Source organism: Aythya ferina (genome assembly GCF_964211825.1).
Source record: "Aythya ferina genome assembly, chromosome: 1".
In the NCBI taxonomy this organism is placed as follows: Eukaryota; Metazoa; Chordata; class Aves; order Anseriformes; family Anatidae; genus Aythya; species Aythya ferina.
In genome coordinates, this window is record NC_140296.1 from 7,791,387 (window position 1) to 7,808,531 (window position 17,145).

The 17,145-nt window shown below is 45.2% G+C and overlaps 1 protein-coding gene across 4 annotated transcripts in view; it reads left to right on the forward strand.

Moving 5' to 3' along the window:
• PRCP (prolylcarboxypeptidase) overlaps positions 1–17,145 on the forward strand; it is a 43,910-nt gene that overhangs the window by 23,608 nt on the left and 3,157 nt on the right. For 3 of the 4 annotated variants that reach the window (XM_084511667.1, XM_084511668.1, XM_084511669.1), the window contains exon 9: positions 6,231–6,439. In XM_084511667.1, the coding sequence (XP_084367793.1) occupies positions 6,231–6,435 (205 nt within the window). In that variant the 3' untranslated portion in view covers positions 6,436–6,439. Of the gene's footprint in view, positions 1–6,230; positions 7,473–17,145 lie in introns of those variants that run through there. The other variant, XM_084511670.1, reaches the window with a different exon arrangement.

A 17,145-nucleotide genomic window follows, 5' to 3' on the forward strand; every position in this document is an offset into this window, starting at 1 on the left:
ACACCAATGTTTGTGGGACAGTGTGCTAGCAAAGTCCTTTGGTCCCCTTTCCCAGTGGAGACAGGAGATGGAGAGCCATGTCACAGCAAAGACAAGGGGTATTGATGGGTTAGAAATCACAAGTGCCTGAGAATGGTTCTGTAGGAATTAGGGCTTCCACACACACCCCTTCCAGGAGGTGCTGGGGTTGTAAGCCCAGCTCAAGTGCATCTACATCAATGCATGCAGCATGGGCAACAAACAGAAGGAACTGGATGCTGTTGTGCTACCTGGCGCAGTAGCACTGGATGTTTGGGAGTGTTTGGATTGCCTTGAGAGTAATAATGGTGATGACAGGGTTGAATGTTTATGGGTAAGAATCGGGGGGAAGGCCAGTGAGGCAGATGTCCTGGTGGGTGTCTGTTATAGGCCACCTAACCAAGCCAAAGAGGCAGACAAAACATTCTACAACAGCTGCGAGAAGTTTCACAATAGCTAGCCCTTGTTCTCATGGAGGACTTTAACTTACCAGATGTCTGACTATGGAGAAACTGCATCCTTTATTGGATGTGGGGGGATATATAGTGACAAGAGATAAGAAAAAGGCTGAGGTACTTAATGCCTTCCTTGCCTCAGTCTTTAGCAGCAAGACCAGTTTTCTGGGTACTCAGCCCCCTGAGCTGATAGATATTGACAGGGAGCAGAAGAGGTGCAAGTGTGGATCTACTTCAGGGTAGGAGGGCTCTGCAGGGGGATCTGGATAGGCTGGATTGATGGGCTGAGGCCAACTGTAGAGGTTGAAGAAGGCCAAGTGCTGGGTCCTGCACTAGAGGCACAACAACCACATGCAGCACCAGAGGCTGGGGGAGGAGTGGTGGCTGGAAAGCTGCCCTTTGGGAATGGACCTGGGGGTAGTAGCTGATGGCCAGCTGAGTAGGAGCCAGCAGTGTGCTCAGGTGCAGCAGCATTCTGGCTGGTACCAGAAAGTGTGGCCAGCAGGACTTTAATTCCTTGTAGTTACGCTGCAGTAATCAACAGATTAACATAATGATAAGTAACAATGGTACCTTACCATGGCTCTATATCACCTGCTATCATTTGGTGGCAAATAGAGACTGTGTTTATATCCCTGAGGCAATATTTGAAAAGTATATTGCTTTTGTTACCAGGTAAGGGCAAACTGGTCTTGTCTTTGTGAAGCAATGGCTATTGAAAAGAAAGCATTAGCAAGATCTATCACCACATTCCAGGGCTGTAAATTTTCACTAATTTTGTCTATGAGAGTAATCGTGTCTGGAGACCGTAACTGCAAGTGGAGGGAGTGACTTCGTTCAATTCTCTGTAGTCTGCAATCATCCCCCCAAGTGCTGATTTTTGAACAGGCAAAATAGGACTATTAGAAGCAATCATGGTTTCTTTAACAATTCCCACTTCTTGTGTCTGAATAGTTTGAGTAATTTGAGTAATTCTTGAGTAATGTGATACTGTTTTAGAGTTACCACCTTGGTAGGCATGGGCAGCACAAGAAGATCCCATTTTGGGAATCAATGCAAAGCCATTATAGATGAAATAATAAATCCCCCTTGCAGTGTCCCGAAGCAAAAATGACCATTTAGTTTCAACTGTTTGTCCTGCCAACACATTAATACCACAAGTATATCTGTTAACACTGTTGTGGCAAACAGGGTGGAATTTCCTACTGTTAAACTAACCTTAGCTGGGATGGTGGGGGTGGGATTTCTTCCAATCCACAGATCTGTGACGTAGCTTCTTTACAACTCACATTACTGTGTACTAAAGTAACTTCAGCTCCATTATCCACCGGAGCTAATGCACACAAAATCCCTCAAGACTACTGCTTTATAGTTGCAGGAATGTAGGGGTGTCAGTCCCCCTCACCTTAGGAAGGTACAGTGGTGGCAATTCTGGGGGACCTGCCAAACTTTCATTTCTACTATTTTGGAATTTGCCATATTTGGGTACTTTTAACCCATTCCTCCCCCCACTTACTGAGTAGCAAAAGGATCTGTCTCTAGCCTCCCAGCTGAATAAATGATGGGAGTGCTTTGTATTGCTCTTGAGAGTAAAATGGTTGATCTACAGTGGCTGAAGAAGCCAACTGTTCTGTCACTGCCTGGGGAACTCTAAAAGAAGAGTCTGGGCTGGGATTCTGCCAAATGTAATTTTCTTCCCCTGTTGATTTCTTCTTATCTTGTGGCCAAAGTCCAGGTTTCCCATGCTGGTAAATCTGTCTAGCTTTTAAGAAGCCAAAGCACTGTCTCTTCCACATAAAAGGAAAGTCTAATCAAGCTCTAGCTATAACAGAGGATCTTGGTCACTGAAATTGTTGCTGTGGGTGATAGCCTTGTGGAAGGCTGGTGTGATGTTCCCCTTTTTCAGACTTTCAGACAAACTTGAAGTCAAAGAGAATGTTTTTATATGGACAAAATGTAAATTAAATGTTTGTCTAGTACAAAAACTAGTCAATGCTGTTTTCTGTCTACTCAAAACCATTACTTATTTTAAGGTTAAACTCTGCTCAGCTTTCTATAGTGGAAGGTTTATACAGTTATACGTCTGCTGTGAGGCGATGCTTATTTTGAACAGCTTAAGACTGGCTGTTTGTGATGCTGTTATGTGCTAGAGAGACTTTTAATAAACGCAGTCAAAGCCTGTGCCCTCAGGAGTTCTGACTCTGTACTGATTGCCCATGGCAGGCAGCTCCTGGATATATTCCTCTGTGCTCTGCCTCACATTGTGCAAAGCCTTTTCAGAGAAACACATAAAAAGAAAATCAGAATTAGTCTGTTGGACTTGGTAAACAGCTGTGTATTTTAAAGTAAGAGTCCTCAGTGGAATTAGGGATTATTCTCCGGATCTGTTAATGTTGGTCTGTCTGGCTCCAAAAGCCTGTTGCTTTCCTCTCATTTGATTCTTACTGTTACTGTGTACCAGCAGGATATATTCTCTAGAGTGAGGAAAAAAATTGCCAAAAAGGGTAGAATTTCTCTTTAGGTCATTTTTCTTTATTTTTAACTAATTTAACTTTTGCAGTGTTTATTTCCTAGGCTTTACAGATCTGTACAGCAGAAATTGGCTTTGTAAGCGATAGACAAGCAAACAAATTTAGTGGTTAAGAATTTATGCTAGCCAAAGGAGGTTGAAATGAGAGAAGTTTGAAAACAACCAACTGAATGAAAAAGTAGTGCTGTACACACAAAGCTTTGGATCTCAAGCTGGGTTGTTTCTCTTCAACCAAATACATTGTCAGCACAGTACATTTTATATAAGAGCCTTTTATCCCCAAACACCACAGAGTGCTTTACCCAAAAAAAAAAAAAGGCAAAAAAAAAAAAACCACCCTATGCCTACCAGAGGATGAGCCTCCTTGTGGGGTAAAAAGCATTGCATTAATGTTGAGGAACTTGCTGCACAGCAGTTTAACACAGGAAGGGAAGAATACTGCATCTCAACAGAACCACTCCGGGGTGGATTTATCTGCAGTGGCATTTGCTTAGGATACTCCAGCTCTTGTTGCTGTTCCTCCTTCCAGGAGCAGTGCATCTCTCTGCAGACCCGTGGTGAGGTCTAGGTATTGCACCTCTTCAGTACCTTCTTGGAGACACCTTACTGAGCTTTTTCTTAGCATGTGAGTGCTTAATTAAGCTGTAGACAAATATTGCTTGCCTATCCTGGGCAGAACATTTTTATTAAAACATTGGTTTGAGGAGATGGGATTTTCAGAACTCCCATTTCTTCTCCAGCAGCTTCTACTCCTGATGCTCTTAGCGGCACATGCTTGGTGTGGAAATGCTGCAGAGCAGGGGAAATGACGCTTTAATGCCCTCTGTGCTTGTAGTGGCAGAGAGCTTGGAGCAGTTGGTAGCATCTCATTAATAACCAGTGGTAGTCAAAATTGGCCCAGGTGTGAATGGGAATTTGATTTGAGATCACAAACTCTGGTAGAAACAGACTTTTTCTTTTAGGGAGGTTTAGAAAATTTTCTGTGCTATAGCCTTGGAAAGTGACAGGTTGAATGTATTTAGATGAACTGGGCTTGCATTTCTTGTACCTTGCATTCAGAAACACCCCAACTTTTATCAAACAGTACAAACTTATGTACAGTCTAAAAACTCATTTTTTTCAATCTGCAGATCATACTTGGGCTTGTAGACGTTGAAATTGAGATGCCCACCTATCCAGTTCTGTACTGGAGAGAGAAAGGCAGAAAGTGAGGTCTCTGTTTTGAGAGATGCTAGAGCTGTTTGCAGAAGAAGCACTTTTTTGAGGGGAAAAATCAGAAAAAAAAAAAAAGGCAAAACAATGTCTGGCTGAAGACAAAGGTGAGAAAAGTTCAGAAAACAGAACCATGGTGGATGTACAAATTAAAGAAATGCACAAACAGTGCTGATTGTGCAATACCTCTCTGGTGCTGGGTAGAGCTGGAGGGCTGAGGAGGCTCTAAAGAGATGATCAGAAAGGAGACTTCTTGCTGGGGGATATGTGGGACCCTGTTTATGCTCTCAGGAAAGTATGATGAATTGAAAACAGGACCGGTGTGCTGATATTTTGCATTGAAATGTATCATTCTGAAGCTGTTCTTGCCTGACCACTGCTAGAAAGGAAATGTCGAATTCTTTTTCTACTTCTGAATACATCAGGAAACTTCTGTCTTGTGAGATGGGCAACTGATTACTCACTTGCATTTTTAACTTTAACATATAAATAATCCATTCCAGTTGGTACTGAATTACCTTGTCCTGTAAGACTTCAAGCATCAGGATGACGTTGGGGTGAGCCCTGCATTCCCCCTCCCCTCAGCAAGTATCACTTTTCAAAGTGCGTCAGTGCCTCTGTAGCCATCGTTTGGCAGGAGCTGCAGAGGATGCAGCCAGCAGCTCCTAAAAAAGCCAGAGATTGTTTTCTTGCAGCATGCTCAGTTTCCACATGACTGGGACCAAAAGATCCAAGTCCATGCACATCTTGGGTCTCTCAGCAACTCATCCCCCTGTTGCCAAGGTGCTCTGCTGATTCAGACAACCTTTTAAATCAAATGCTTTATAGTTATTGGGCAGCTGTGTATGCTTCTTGTTTTGCAGTTACAAAATGTTTCTCTTACTTGCAGCCATATTTAGAACCACTGAAAAATAAGACCTATGCAGATTCAAGCTTCTTGTTTGCTTCATTGGAGAAGCAAACGAACTCAGACTTTTACTTAGTATTTCTACAAACACTTTTCACTTGTTTTGTCTGTGATTTGCAGTGCTACCACTGTAGTGTTTTTTCTAGCTGTGTATAGCTGTGTCCCAGGGTGTTTTGATTTCTTAAATCCTTCTGGGAACTGGCATACAGTAGCCTATACTTAATGTTTCCTTGTGTGAGCAGGTCAGTGTGTTATGCGAGGAACCGATCTAGGTTTGTGTATAGTTTCGTAAGTACACATAAGTTGCTTTCTTCGTGCAGAAAGATGGGCTGCACATGAGGAAGAACATTGAAATAAAGGAAAATAAGAGGTGGTAGGGATTACTTGGTTAAGCCCAGAGGTAGGGGGAAAAAAAAAGATGCAAATCTATTCCCAGTTCAGCCATTGGCTTGCTCCGTAGAACAGGCACCATATGGAACCAGGTTTTCCCTGCCAGAAATGCTTTCATGGACCTGGGGATGAGGAGTAAATTGCATCAGATTCTTTCTGTCACAGAGAAAGTTGTTGGAGACAGAATTTTGTGGGATAAATGTTATATAGTAATTTGGTTATTAGCAATAAAGTGAGTAACGAAAGGTTCAAGAATTTCTCTATAGAAAGAGATTGGTACCTAGCTGAGAACAAAAGGTAGAACTTCCTGAAAGTTGAAAATTCTGCTCTGAAGGGTTGGTTATTAGCTTACAGCAGACTGTGAAGAAGGAAAGCAAAAAGCTTTGATTTGGGAACTGAGCATGTCTTCCTACAGGGGACCTGGACCTTTTCATGACAAAGATTGGTAGCTGTAGGTGTACATGTATATCTCCAGAAGCTGTGACACTATTAGAGGTTATTACTGGAATCAGCAGATGACTGGTGATGGCAGCATAGCCTTGTTCAAGCTACTCATAGCTGTGTAACTGGCAAGAGGGCCTCTCTGAAGAGAGGTGGGCAGGGGGCTTGGAGGCAAGGCTGAGGTCTGTTACTGTTAGTATGTATGGTTGAAAGTCAGCGTGGATGGATTGCTGACTTCTGTGCAAATATACCCTAATAAAGCATGGTTTCCTTACAGCAACGGTGGCCTGGATCCATGGTCTGCAGGTGGGGTGACCCAGAACATCAGCGATTCCCTTGTGGCTGTCATGATCCCAGATGGAGCTCATCACCTGGACCTGCGCAGCCACAACCCTTGTGACCCCAAATCTGTGAAGCAAGCTCGGGTCTTGGAAGTCCACTACATGAAGCAGTGGATTGAAAAGGCCAGGCATGAGCACTGAAGTGGTACTGTGACAACTGTGGCCTTTATACCTCTGCTGGCTTTGCTGGGAGCAGGGCCAGGCCTTATCGCAGACACTCCAAACATTTCACTCCTGCTTCCTCATCTGTGCTGCAGCGCTGGCCATTGCTTGTGCCCATGGGAGAAGCAGGCAGTAGACAGATGGGAGGGCGTTATCAGAGAACAACCTGTAGTGGATAAAGCGCATGGATTGAGCTGCCTGCTGTGCCTTGCTTTCCTCTTCTGCTCTTCCCAAATGTTGTATCTTAGGGTAGAGTGCCTCTTCTAGGCTTGATGCCTTCCTTGCTCGCTAGGTTACTGTCCTGACTGCTGGTGTATACAATGGATTAAATGGCAGTGCTGTTTACACTGATGGTTGAACTCCCGCTGCATTCAGTGGTATTGAATTTTGGACATCCTCTGCTGGTGTAAATTGTCATGGCAGGGGCACAGAGAGAACGAGGGAACAGAAGTCATATCTTGCTGTGATGTTTGCTGGAGAGGTAGTGAAGGCATGGATGAAAACTGGCTGCGCAGTTTGTAAAGAAACTGAACAGCCCCTACCCTTTGGAATCAGTGCTGGAAAAGAAACATTTTAATTTTCTGGCAGCTTACTAATCAAAGCTGCCTTTGGTGACTTTTTCCATTCTGTGCTGTGTTGAATGGTCAGGGCTGGGCCCAGACTCCCTCTACCGTTAACTGGCTGAGCCTGCACAGTCTGTATCAGGGTTTTATTTCTTCCTTTGGAGTTCATCCTAATCCTGGAATATCTGCCACTGTGATAACAGTTGCCAAAGAATAAACTTTGTGTATTTTGTATGTGTGTCCCCCACAAGCATTTAGCTTTTTTCAAATCAGGAAGCTTTTGAAGCTATTCTCTTGAAGATCAAATGTGACACTTGTGCTGGCCAGATCTTATGAAGTGACAAATAATTGGGGCTGTGCCTTGTGTGGGTTTCCCCCTCCCCCCCATTCTGTGTATTGTTCAAATTCTGCATGATCTGTTTGCTGATGGCTATTCAATAAAAGCTTTTTTTTTTTTTTAAAAAAAAAAAAAAATGTTTGCAGGACAAACTATTCAAAACACAGAATGCAGCTATCCTCTTGGAGCAGCCTAAAGCATGATGCTGAGCTCAACAAGCCAGGTGCAATGGGCTTTCTGTAAGGCTTCCAAAACAGACAAACTGCCCTGATTCATGAGACAGCATATTTGACATTAATAAATGGCTGGGGCAGTCCCCTCGTTTTCCAGCTTTGGCTTCATTCACACTGGAGCCCTTCTTCAGAAAGGCTTTGCGGTTTAAAGGACAACGCCATTTCAGAAAGACTCGGGCAAGGCTTGTTGTCCCTAGGCTCTTAAAATTCCAACTCTGTTGAAAAGTTTTCTCAGCTTTGATGATGTGCCTGATGGTTGAGTATTTTCTGAAGACACCAGGTGGCCTTTTCTGTTTCTAGTCTCCTCTCACCCTTTGGGAACAAACCAAACCCAACACTGAAATTTTATATTTGCATACACTCTTGTGCATCTTCTCTTCCCAACAGAGTTCCTGGCATTCCCTCATCTTGCTCTCATGTGTTAAAAGCAGTGTTTATATTCAGGTTTGCTGAATCTGAACTTTTCACGCTCTGTCTTGAGCAAGGTGATTACTTCAGAGAATATGGAGAGCAATATGAGAGGACAACAGAGGGAAGAGGAAGAGCTATGTAAGAACTTGCTTGAAACCTGTTGGCTTGAAAGCTTTTGGTAATCTCTGTTCCAGTAAGTCCCTTTTTTTTTTTTTTTTTTTTTTTTGGTACTGTGATGTAAATGTATGCCAGTCTCTTGTGTACTTTGCAATGACATTGTGGCCTTGAATTTTTCATCAATTTAATTTTGACAAATTAAATGTTTATGAAAAAAATGAGTTACAGTCAAGTTCTTAAAAACACCATTGTACCTGTATGTGTTAATTAATGCATAGTAATAGTTAACTGAAAGGCAAGGAATGGAATTTACAAGGGTAGACATAAATTTGGGAATTACAGATGGTTTGAAACTGGGCAAGCAAGAGCCTTGTCCAACTGCTCCCACTGACTGCTCTGAGTGTCAGTTCTGGGATAAACTCTTATATGTTGAGTGGAGAAGGACGTGGGGATATTCATGCAGTGGGCTGTGAACAGCCAAATTAACAGCCATTGTCTGTCTTAATCAGCTCATGTCTCCTCCTCCTCTCTTTCCCTTGCTAGCAACTTACTGTTTCAGGAAACAATTTGTTTGTTGTTTGGAAAACACTTCATAGTTTCAATCAGAATAAGTAATTTAAGCTTTCATTCCTCCTTTCATAAGCAGAAAAAATGTGCCTTCAGGGGAACTTCTCTTAAAAAAAAAAAATAATCAAAAAAACCCTGCTGCCTTGAATTGTGAGAAGTTACATTTAAAGCCAAAAATTGTTTAGTTTTTGTCCATTTTCCCCCTAAATCTTACTATCCACTCAGCTTTGGTCTGAGATGGTCTGATTCCAGTGCACTTTGGATCAGGCTTTTACTGCTTGGACCAGCTTATGAATTAGGTGACTGACTTACTGCTTTTATTAATCATTCTTCATTTTTACTTTTTTTTTGTTTTCCGTGAGTAGTTGAAACCTTAAAGGTGTTATCACAACCATTAAGACCTCATCTGAAGAACTATGCACACCTCTATGTGTGCTAGTGAGGGACTGTGTATGTTTAACTACCTCATCTAAATGTTAGCTTTCCTGCTTGTGAAATGCAGGTGAGAACAAAATGGGCCTTAGGAAATTGCTGATTTCTTTTTCCAGGTGGTGGGCCATACTTCATCTCAGGCTTATTGGTATACTTTCTCAGGCACTTGGCTTTGAACGTTTTGAATTTAAAATTTGTGTTTCCTGCTGATTTAGGAAAACTAAAAAAAATAAAAAATAAAAATGATTTATCCAAAGCATGAATCTTGCTGGTGAAGTTGCAGTTTGTATCAATAAAAATACATTTAAAAAAAATCAAATGTGAGTTTCTGGAATTGGCTTTTATTTTGCAAGGACATAAACTTTTGTCTTGTGGCAGATTTGGAGCTCTGCAAATACATGTTTGTGTTTGTGCTCAACTGGGATGGAGCAGCAGGAAAGCAGTAGTTAAGGAAATCACCAAGCTACACACATGGCAGTCAGGATGTTAGTTGTTAACAAAAATAAACCGTTTTAGTTTTGGAAGCTTATTTCAGTCCAAATCAAGTAAGTGCTTTCCACGTGCCAGCGATGATGAGTGTCAGGCAGCGGGGCCAAGGCATTTGCTGGGCTGGACGAGGCTGTGCAGTTCACGGAGATCATTGGGGAGGCTGAGGCTGCAGTGTCTAGGGAGATGCTAAGTGCCTTTTGGCCACTACATGTTGTGTTTGTAGGTAATTTCAGCTTTGAAGATAAATATTGTGTCATCAAAGGAAGCTATAGAAAGGAAAGCCCCTTCGGGAACTGGGATTGCAATTTCTGTATCGGAAGAAAAGTGTACACGAAGTGTTAATGCAGGGCAAGTTTTGCTTCCCAGGCTAGCTGTGCATCAGCTACATTACAGATAAATGTCAATGTGCTTTACTTAAATGGATTTTTTTCTACTTCTGCTTTTAAAAAGACTATTTTGTGGTTTGAACCTAACCTCTAAATGAATCAAAAGGAATCGTCGATGACCTAGAGAGCTTTCTGTACCTCACAGACCTGCTTCCTGACAGATACATTAGCACCTTCCAGGACTAGTGGTGGGATCCTTGTCTGTCTGACAGTGAGGAGGGTGGCATCAGTCCCATGAACACAGGGTTGGGAGAGAACATGAGGAACCACATACTACGAGACTACCTCAAGGAAGGACCCCCTAAGGTGCCTTAAATGTTCTTGATAGGCAGTGGGTGCCAGTTTTTTCTCTTCCCTGTCAAACCAGGAGAGTATCACTGCTGTGCTGTCCTCAGCCACTGTAAGAGGTGGCACATGTTTGTGACACCATGCATGTAGGAGAAACTTCCAACTACCATAAAAAATACATTAAAAATATATTTTAAAAATACCATCTGAAACTGCTTAGACTGATGGCATTTGCACTCAGTCTTGACCAGCTGAAGGAATTAACCATACTAAAAGACTGCAGTGGGGGGAGATCTGTGCTGCTGGAACAACAGAGTAGGTGCTCGCAGAGCTGAGCGAGCAATGCATTTGTCATTTTCCTTAAAATGCACTGCTGCTCCTTAAAATATAAATCTTTCTGGAGCTGAAACTGTGTATGTGATTTTTACTGCCTAAAAGCAATTTATAAATGGTCATTGGAGGAATTTGTTTGAAACCCATTGTGCTTCCATCTCTGTCATTTGCTGCAACTGCCACCTGTTTAGCGTGTTACTACTTGTTTTAACATTTCGAAAATCTTTCCCTGTATGTTTTTAAATCACAACCTTAGTTTTACAAAAATAACTGCTCACAAATCCAGCTTCTTTAAGACTGTCAATGTTAAACAAATAAAATAGTCTGTTTTGGCAATGCAGGTTCACAGAAAACGTGTGTTACCTTGTGTTACCTGAGCAGTAAGGCAACAGCAAAAGGTCGGAACTGAGGATATCTGGGATAAACATTTTATCATTTTATCATCTGGGACAACTATTTTATCATTTTAAAGATGCTGAGCGTCTGCTTGCAGCTTCCACTGAAATGAGTGACCTGCGCTCCTGCGTCATTCTGGTTCCTCGATTTCACTGCCTCTAGGTGCTGAGACGTGAGCCTATGCGCCCCGAGTCAGCCTTTCCTTTTTCCCCAGCCCATCTCGTTATCAACATCAAATCTGAAATTGTTTGCTCCTTGTGCTTTAGAGCCATTCCTTGCAGTAGGATGAGTGAAAAATTTGCTGGTTGTAGCATGAGTTCTGTTGCCATCAGCTGACTGTAGGGCTCATTGAGGGAGCCCAAATTCCCCAAATTTGCCTGGCCAAGCGGGGACCTGCTCTGTCCCCTCTGCAGCCTTGTGCTTGGGATCCCCACTTGTCCCAGGGCACGATGCAGGGACTGCAAACACCCACAGCAGCAAAGAGCAGGAACCTGGCCCTTACTTGTGCTCCCCAAGGCAGTCACCTCTTTTTTTGGGTGCCCAGGAAAATCAGCAGGCTGTTGGGGTGCTCCAGTCATGAGGCGTGGGCATCCCTGCAGTGGGAAATGTGCTCTCCGTGGCTCTCCGTATGGTAGCGGGGTGTTCCCTCGGCGGGGAGCAAGTGCTCCTTGGGGAGCGCTGACGATCTGCACAATCTTTTAGCTCAATCCCCTGGTTTAGAAAGCAAGGGCAGCGAAACACTACGAGGGGGGATAGCAAATCCCTTCCGTTTGTCTTGTTGTTTTCTAATGTATGCGACCTCTCTGGGTGGTTTAAGCGGTTTAGGTACTTTCTATAAAGGGGATCTTTTAATGACAAAACTAATGTGATTATCTTACCGAGTGTGAGAGGCGTATTCAAGGTTTAAAGAAAATCTGTTAGAATAGCTGAATGTATCTGCTTAATCCGTTCTCTAATGTGGGTGGACAATGCTCTGGGAAGCAATTGGTCTTTCTTTCTTGAGTAAATGCCTGGTCTCCAGAGGTAGGAACTGTTTGCAGCTTTTTATACCCTTACGCTTTACCTTCTAGAGAACACAAAGGCACAGGAGAGAGGCAGGGAGCTGTGAGAGGACAAGATTTTCCTCAAATAGCTGGGGGTGTAACCGGCCCTGGGCCCATCCTGCAGGCTGTTGAGCACCCTCCGCTCCCTTTGACTGTGATGTGAATGTGGGGCTCTCTGTCCTGCAAAACCATGTCCCCACAACACTACACGCAGAAGCACTGTCCCCTTTCTGGGTCTGTGTGCCAGCAACACAACACTTCCCACGCAGACCCACTGTCTTTTGGGGAATTCTCCAAGGGGCACATTTTCTACATCAACCCTTTGGAAAGTTCGTACCCACACGAGGGGAGGTGCTGCGGGATGCAGGATGCTCTCAGCTGGCACCAGCCTGGCATCGCTCAGCTGCTCTGCTGTCTGAAGGGCTGTGGATGTGGATCTATGATCTCCCTACATCCATCCGTGTGCACAGATCTCTGAAACATTAGGCAATCCTGTTGTCTGCAGTGGTTAGCAAGATACACAGAACCCCCCTCACCTTGCTGAAGTATTTACTAAAGCAAGTAGTTGCTCTGGGGCTGTTCAGTACATAGATTTGGCTGTATAGCAGGGGCAAACAGGTTGTATTTTGTAACTAGTTATGCAAACACTCTCAAAACAGCACATAAGGAGAAAAAGCATGTTGAGCTGCTGCCCTTTTCTGCTGGAGTGAAACGAGCTGCCTCCTTTGGCCACCCACTGCAGAAACAGTTCTTTAAACTACAAGAGGGTAGGTTTAGGTTAGATATTTGGAAGAAATTCTTCACTCAGAGGGTGGTGAGGCCCTGGCACAGGTTCCTCAGAGAAGCTGTGGATGCCCCATCCCTGGAGGTGTTCAAGGCCAGGCTGGATGGGGCTTTGGGCAGCCTGGTCTGGTGGGAGTTGTCCCTGCCCATGGCAGGGGGTTGGAATTTGGTGATCTTTGAAGTCCCCTCCAACCCAAACCACTTTGTGATTCTATGATTATGTGAAATACAGAGAAAAGAGGTGCCTCAGAATTGGTGTAGCCTCTTTGTGGAGATGGGCACCGAGCTAACCCTGCTTGCTTGTCTGGCTACTCCGGGCTGCGGAGTGGTGCTGGGTTCTCTGCAGTGGAGAGAGATGGCGTGCAAGGGCTCAGTGCAGAGTCTACGAACTAGTCCCAGCTTGTATCATGGAGGGAATTTTCTCAAGGATGGAAGAGCAGAGGCCTTGGCATCTCCCCAGCAGGCTGCTGCATGGTCAGCAATTGCAGGAAGGTTCAGGTTGGAGGGGCCTTGGGAGGTCTCTGGCCCAACGTCCTGCTCGCTGCAGGGTCAGCTGTGGGGTCAGACCAGGCTGCTCAGGGATGTCTCCAGCTGGATCCTGGAAACCTCCGAGGAAGGAACTTGTGCAGCCTCTACAGGCAACCTCCTGCACTGCCCACATGGTGGAAAAGTGTCTCATCTAGTCTGAATTTCTTGTTTCAGTTTACGTGTCTTGTCTCTTATCCCCCTGCCATGCACCAGAGCCTGGCTCTGTGTCCTTGATGACCCCTGTAGGCACTGGGGGTTGCTGTTAGGTGCCCCCAGATCTGTCTCTTCTGCAGGCTGAGCAAGCCCAGCTCCCCCATCCTCTCACAGGACAAGTGCTCCAGCCCTGACCATCCTGGTAGCCTCACCTGAACTCACTTCAATCCATCGATGCCTTTCTTCTAGTGGGAGATCCCAAAGCAGATGCAGTATTTGATTTGTGGTCACCAAGAGCCTACTAGAGGGACATGATACCTCCTTGGATCTCCTGGCTCTGCTCCTGTATGTTCAGCCCAGGATGTGTCTTTGCTGCCAGGACACACAGCTGGCCCATGCACAGCTGATTGTCCACCAGAAGGCCTAAGGCCTCTTCTGCAGAGCTGCTCCTCAGCCCACCTGCACTTCTGCAAGGAGCTCTTCCTTCCCAGGGGCAGGACTTTGTGCTTATTCTGCTTGAACATCATGAGCTTCTTCTTGTCTCCTGCCTTCAGATTGTCTGAGGGGCAGCCCTGCCTTGAGCGTTTTGACTGTTCCCTCCAAATTGGTGTCATCTGCAAGACTAAGAAATGCTGAAGAACTTTAAACCTGAAAACAATGCTTTTTTTTTTTTTTTTTTTCTTCTCTCTCTGTTATAGAGGATATGCTTGGACAATTCCTAAAAGCTCTTGTTCTCTACAGTATTTGCAACATTGAAAGGACACTGAATGACATCTTTCTTGACTAGCTTCTGGCTGCCTGCATCCCTATGTGAGTCCTGCTGTAGGCTCTGCAGCAGAGCTCTGACCAGCTGGCAGGACAAGGGGAAGCCCCACACCACTCTGCTCACACAGCCCTGAGTGCAGCAGGGCTTTCAGAGGTCATGGTGATGGATTTTAGAAGCGTCATTCAGTCAGCACTATCTCAGTGCTGTGATGAAAACAAACTCAGTCATTTCTTCAAGTCTGTGTACCCTTTGACAGTGAAGCCCCATCCCAGAAAAAAATGGAATGGGGAAGAAGAGCTAGAGAATGGTGGTACCCAGCTCCACGGAATGTGTATGTATGTGCAAGCATACATGTGAAAAAATAGGATACCTCCTACAAAAAGAGAGGGACAACCTTCTCCTTTCTCAACCTTTACTGTGTGCCCCAGGGGGTGGGAAGGAAGTGAATGATGCTATTTCCTTGCAATGACCAGTGCCCCATTCTTATTTACCATGAACAGGGCCACTAATAGAAGCCAGGCCCTCCTGGGTCAGGCGGGAGGATAGCAGAGGTTCCCACCTTTCCTCCCAGCAGATGAAGTCAGTCCTTGCTACGCAAACTAGACTAATAAATGTCGGGGCAGCGGGAGGTGAGTGCAATCAAGTGCAAGAGCCTGAGTTATAGCAGTAACCTGCTGAATTCCTAGGTCACAAAGTAATTTACAGAACAACCCAAGTGTCATTCAATAATTATTCAGGCAGCCTGGAGCCCAGGGGGCACAGCCTCCCGCTGGCTGCATTATTAATACCATCAACAAGCAGCAGGATGTTGGTGCGAAGAAAAGAACCACAACACAAGCGCGTGAACCCAAGGAACAAATGGAAACTGGTATCAATAGGATATTGTACCGCTCCCTAACGAGTGAAAAATCTATCTGTCTATCTGCCTGTCTTGTCCTAGCGAGTCGTTCAACTAAATCTGAGCGTTTCCCCTTCTGACAGTGAAAATTGCTCCCGGCAGTTTGCAGCAGAAGGGAGAAAGATCAGTGTGTCGGTCGTCTCCATTTCTACCTCCCAGCCTCTGTGATAGTCCCCATGGAGACTGACAGGGGGGGAGGTGGTTTCCAAGCACCCCAGAATAATTTAAATTAATACCCAGTGAACAATGTCAACCTTCTCTTTGACGTGGCGTGGGAATAAGTGATCACAACGCTTGAACTGGGTAAGCCGAAAAGGAAGGTAGTGCCCAACCTGGGACCTGATCGGCACAGTAAGCCAGGGGCTCAACCGCTGTATCTCCATCCCTCCCTTCTCATCCTGCCCCATTCTCCAAAACATCTCAAAGCAGCAAGAAATTCCCTTAGGGAACTTGTCTTTATGGGTGGAAGCAAAGAGTTGTGGGCGACTCTTCTTCATGTGGAGGAGCATGTAGTTTGTGGGAGCAAATAACAAGGCTTCCTGAGGGCATCTGAAGGGTCAGAGATCAGCAAAACTCTCCTGGCTGTTATCTCAGGGGTGGAGGAGATTTTGTTGGCCACATGGAACTGCCCAATAGGCAGTGCCACAGACTGGCACACCAGTGGGCCTGCTCATCCTCCAAGGGGGAGAACCCTCAAAGGCATTAGACCAGAGAGCCCCAAAAGTCCAGAAGCAAAGCACTGGACGTATTGAGGGCGTAGAGGGATAAGCTGTGCCAGAACACATGTGGATAGGATCTCGTCTAGGAGCTGGGGTTATCAAGGATCAGCCAGTGTCTTACACCCACGGAGAGCAGCCACAGCCTGCGAAGAGGCTTGGCCATACAAAATCATAGAATCATAGAATCATAGAATATCCTGAGTTGGAAGGGACCCTTAAGGATCATCAAGTCCAACTCTTGACACCGCACAGGTCTACCCAAAAGTTCAGACCATGTGACTCAGTGCACAGTCCAATCTCTTCTTAAATTCAGACAGGCTCGGTGCAGTGACCACTTCCCTGGGGAGCCTGTTCCAGTGTGCAACCACACTCTCTGTGAAGAACCCCCTCCTGATGTCAAGCCTAAATTTCCCCTGCCTCAGCTTAACCCCGTTCCCGCAGGTCCTGTCACTGGTGTTAATGGAGAAAAGGTCTCCTGCCTCTCGACACCCCCTTACGAGGAAGTTGTAGACTGTGATGAGGTCTCCCCTCAGCCTCCTCTTCTCCAGGCTGAACAGGCCCCGTGACCTCAGCTGTTCTTCGTACGTCTTCCCCTCCAGGCCTTTCATCATCTTCGTAGCCCTCCTCTGGACACTCTCCAACAGTTTCATGTCCTTTTTATACTGTGGTGCCCAGAACTGCACACAGTACTCGAGGTGAGGCCGCACCAGCGCAGAGTAGAGCGGGACAATCACCTCCCTTGACCTACTAGCGATGCTGTGCTTGATGCACAAAAAAATGTTTCAGTGGACACAAATGGCTCATCTTTTCATGGCCTTTTTCAACATTTGGCCAGATCTCTATTTCAAGGGTGTTTTTTTTTGGCTTTGCTTTTACCCTGTCAGTGCCTGGTAGGCAGAGAGGCAGTTCAGAGGACTCTGATGTTCCTCTTACACTCTGGGGCCTTCATCTTGTTCACCGTTTAGCTATACATTGCTGGTGACATCCATCCCCTGTATACTCTTGCATCCCATGCACACACCAACTCCAGAAGCTGCTGTGGTTCCGTGCCTGGGCTGCTTTTCTTGCTGGTGGCACCCAGGAAGAAGGAGCAAGCCATGTGTTTTCCTGCTGCTTGCACCATCACAGCCTAAGAACGAGATCACCAAAATACCTTGATTTTCCCTTTTGTGCTTATGCACAGATGTTGCTGCTGATATTCCCTGTATCCCACTGAAAAATAAAGTGTGTTTTATCCTTATTCCTCA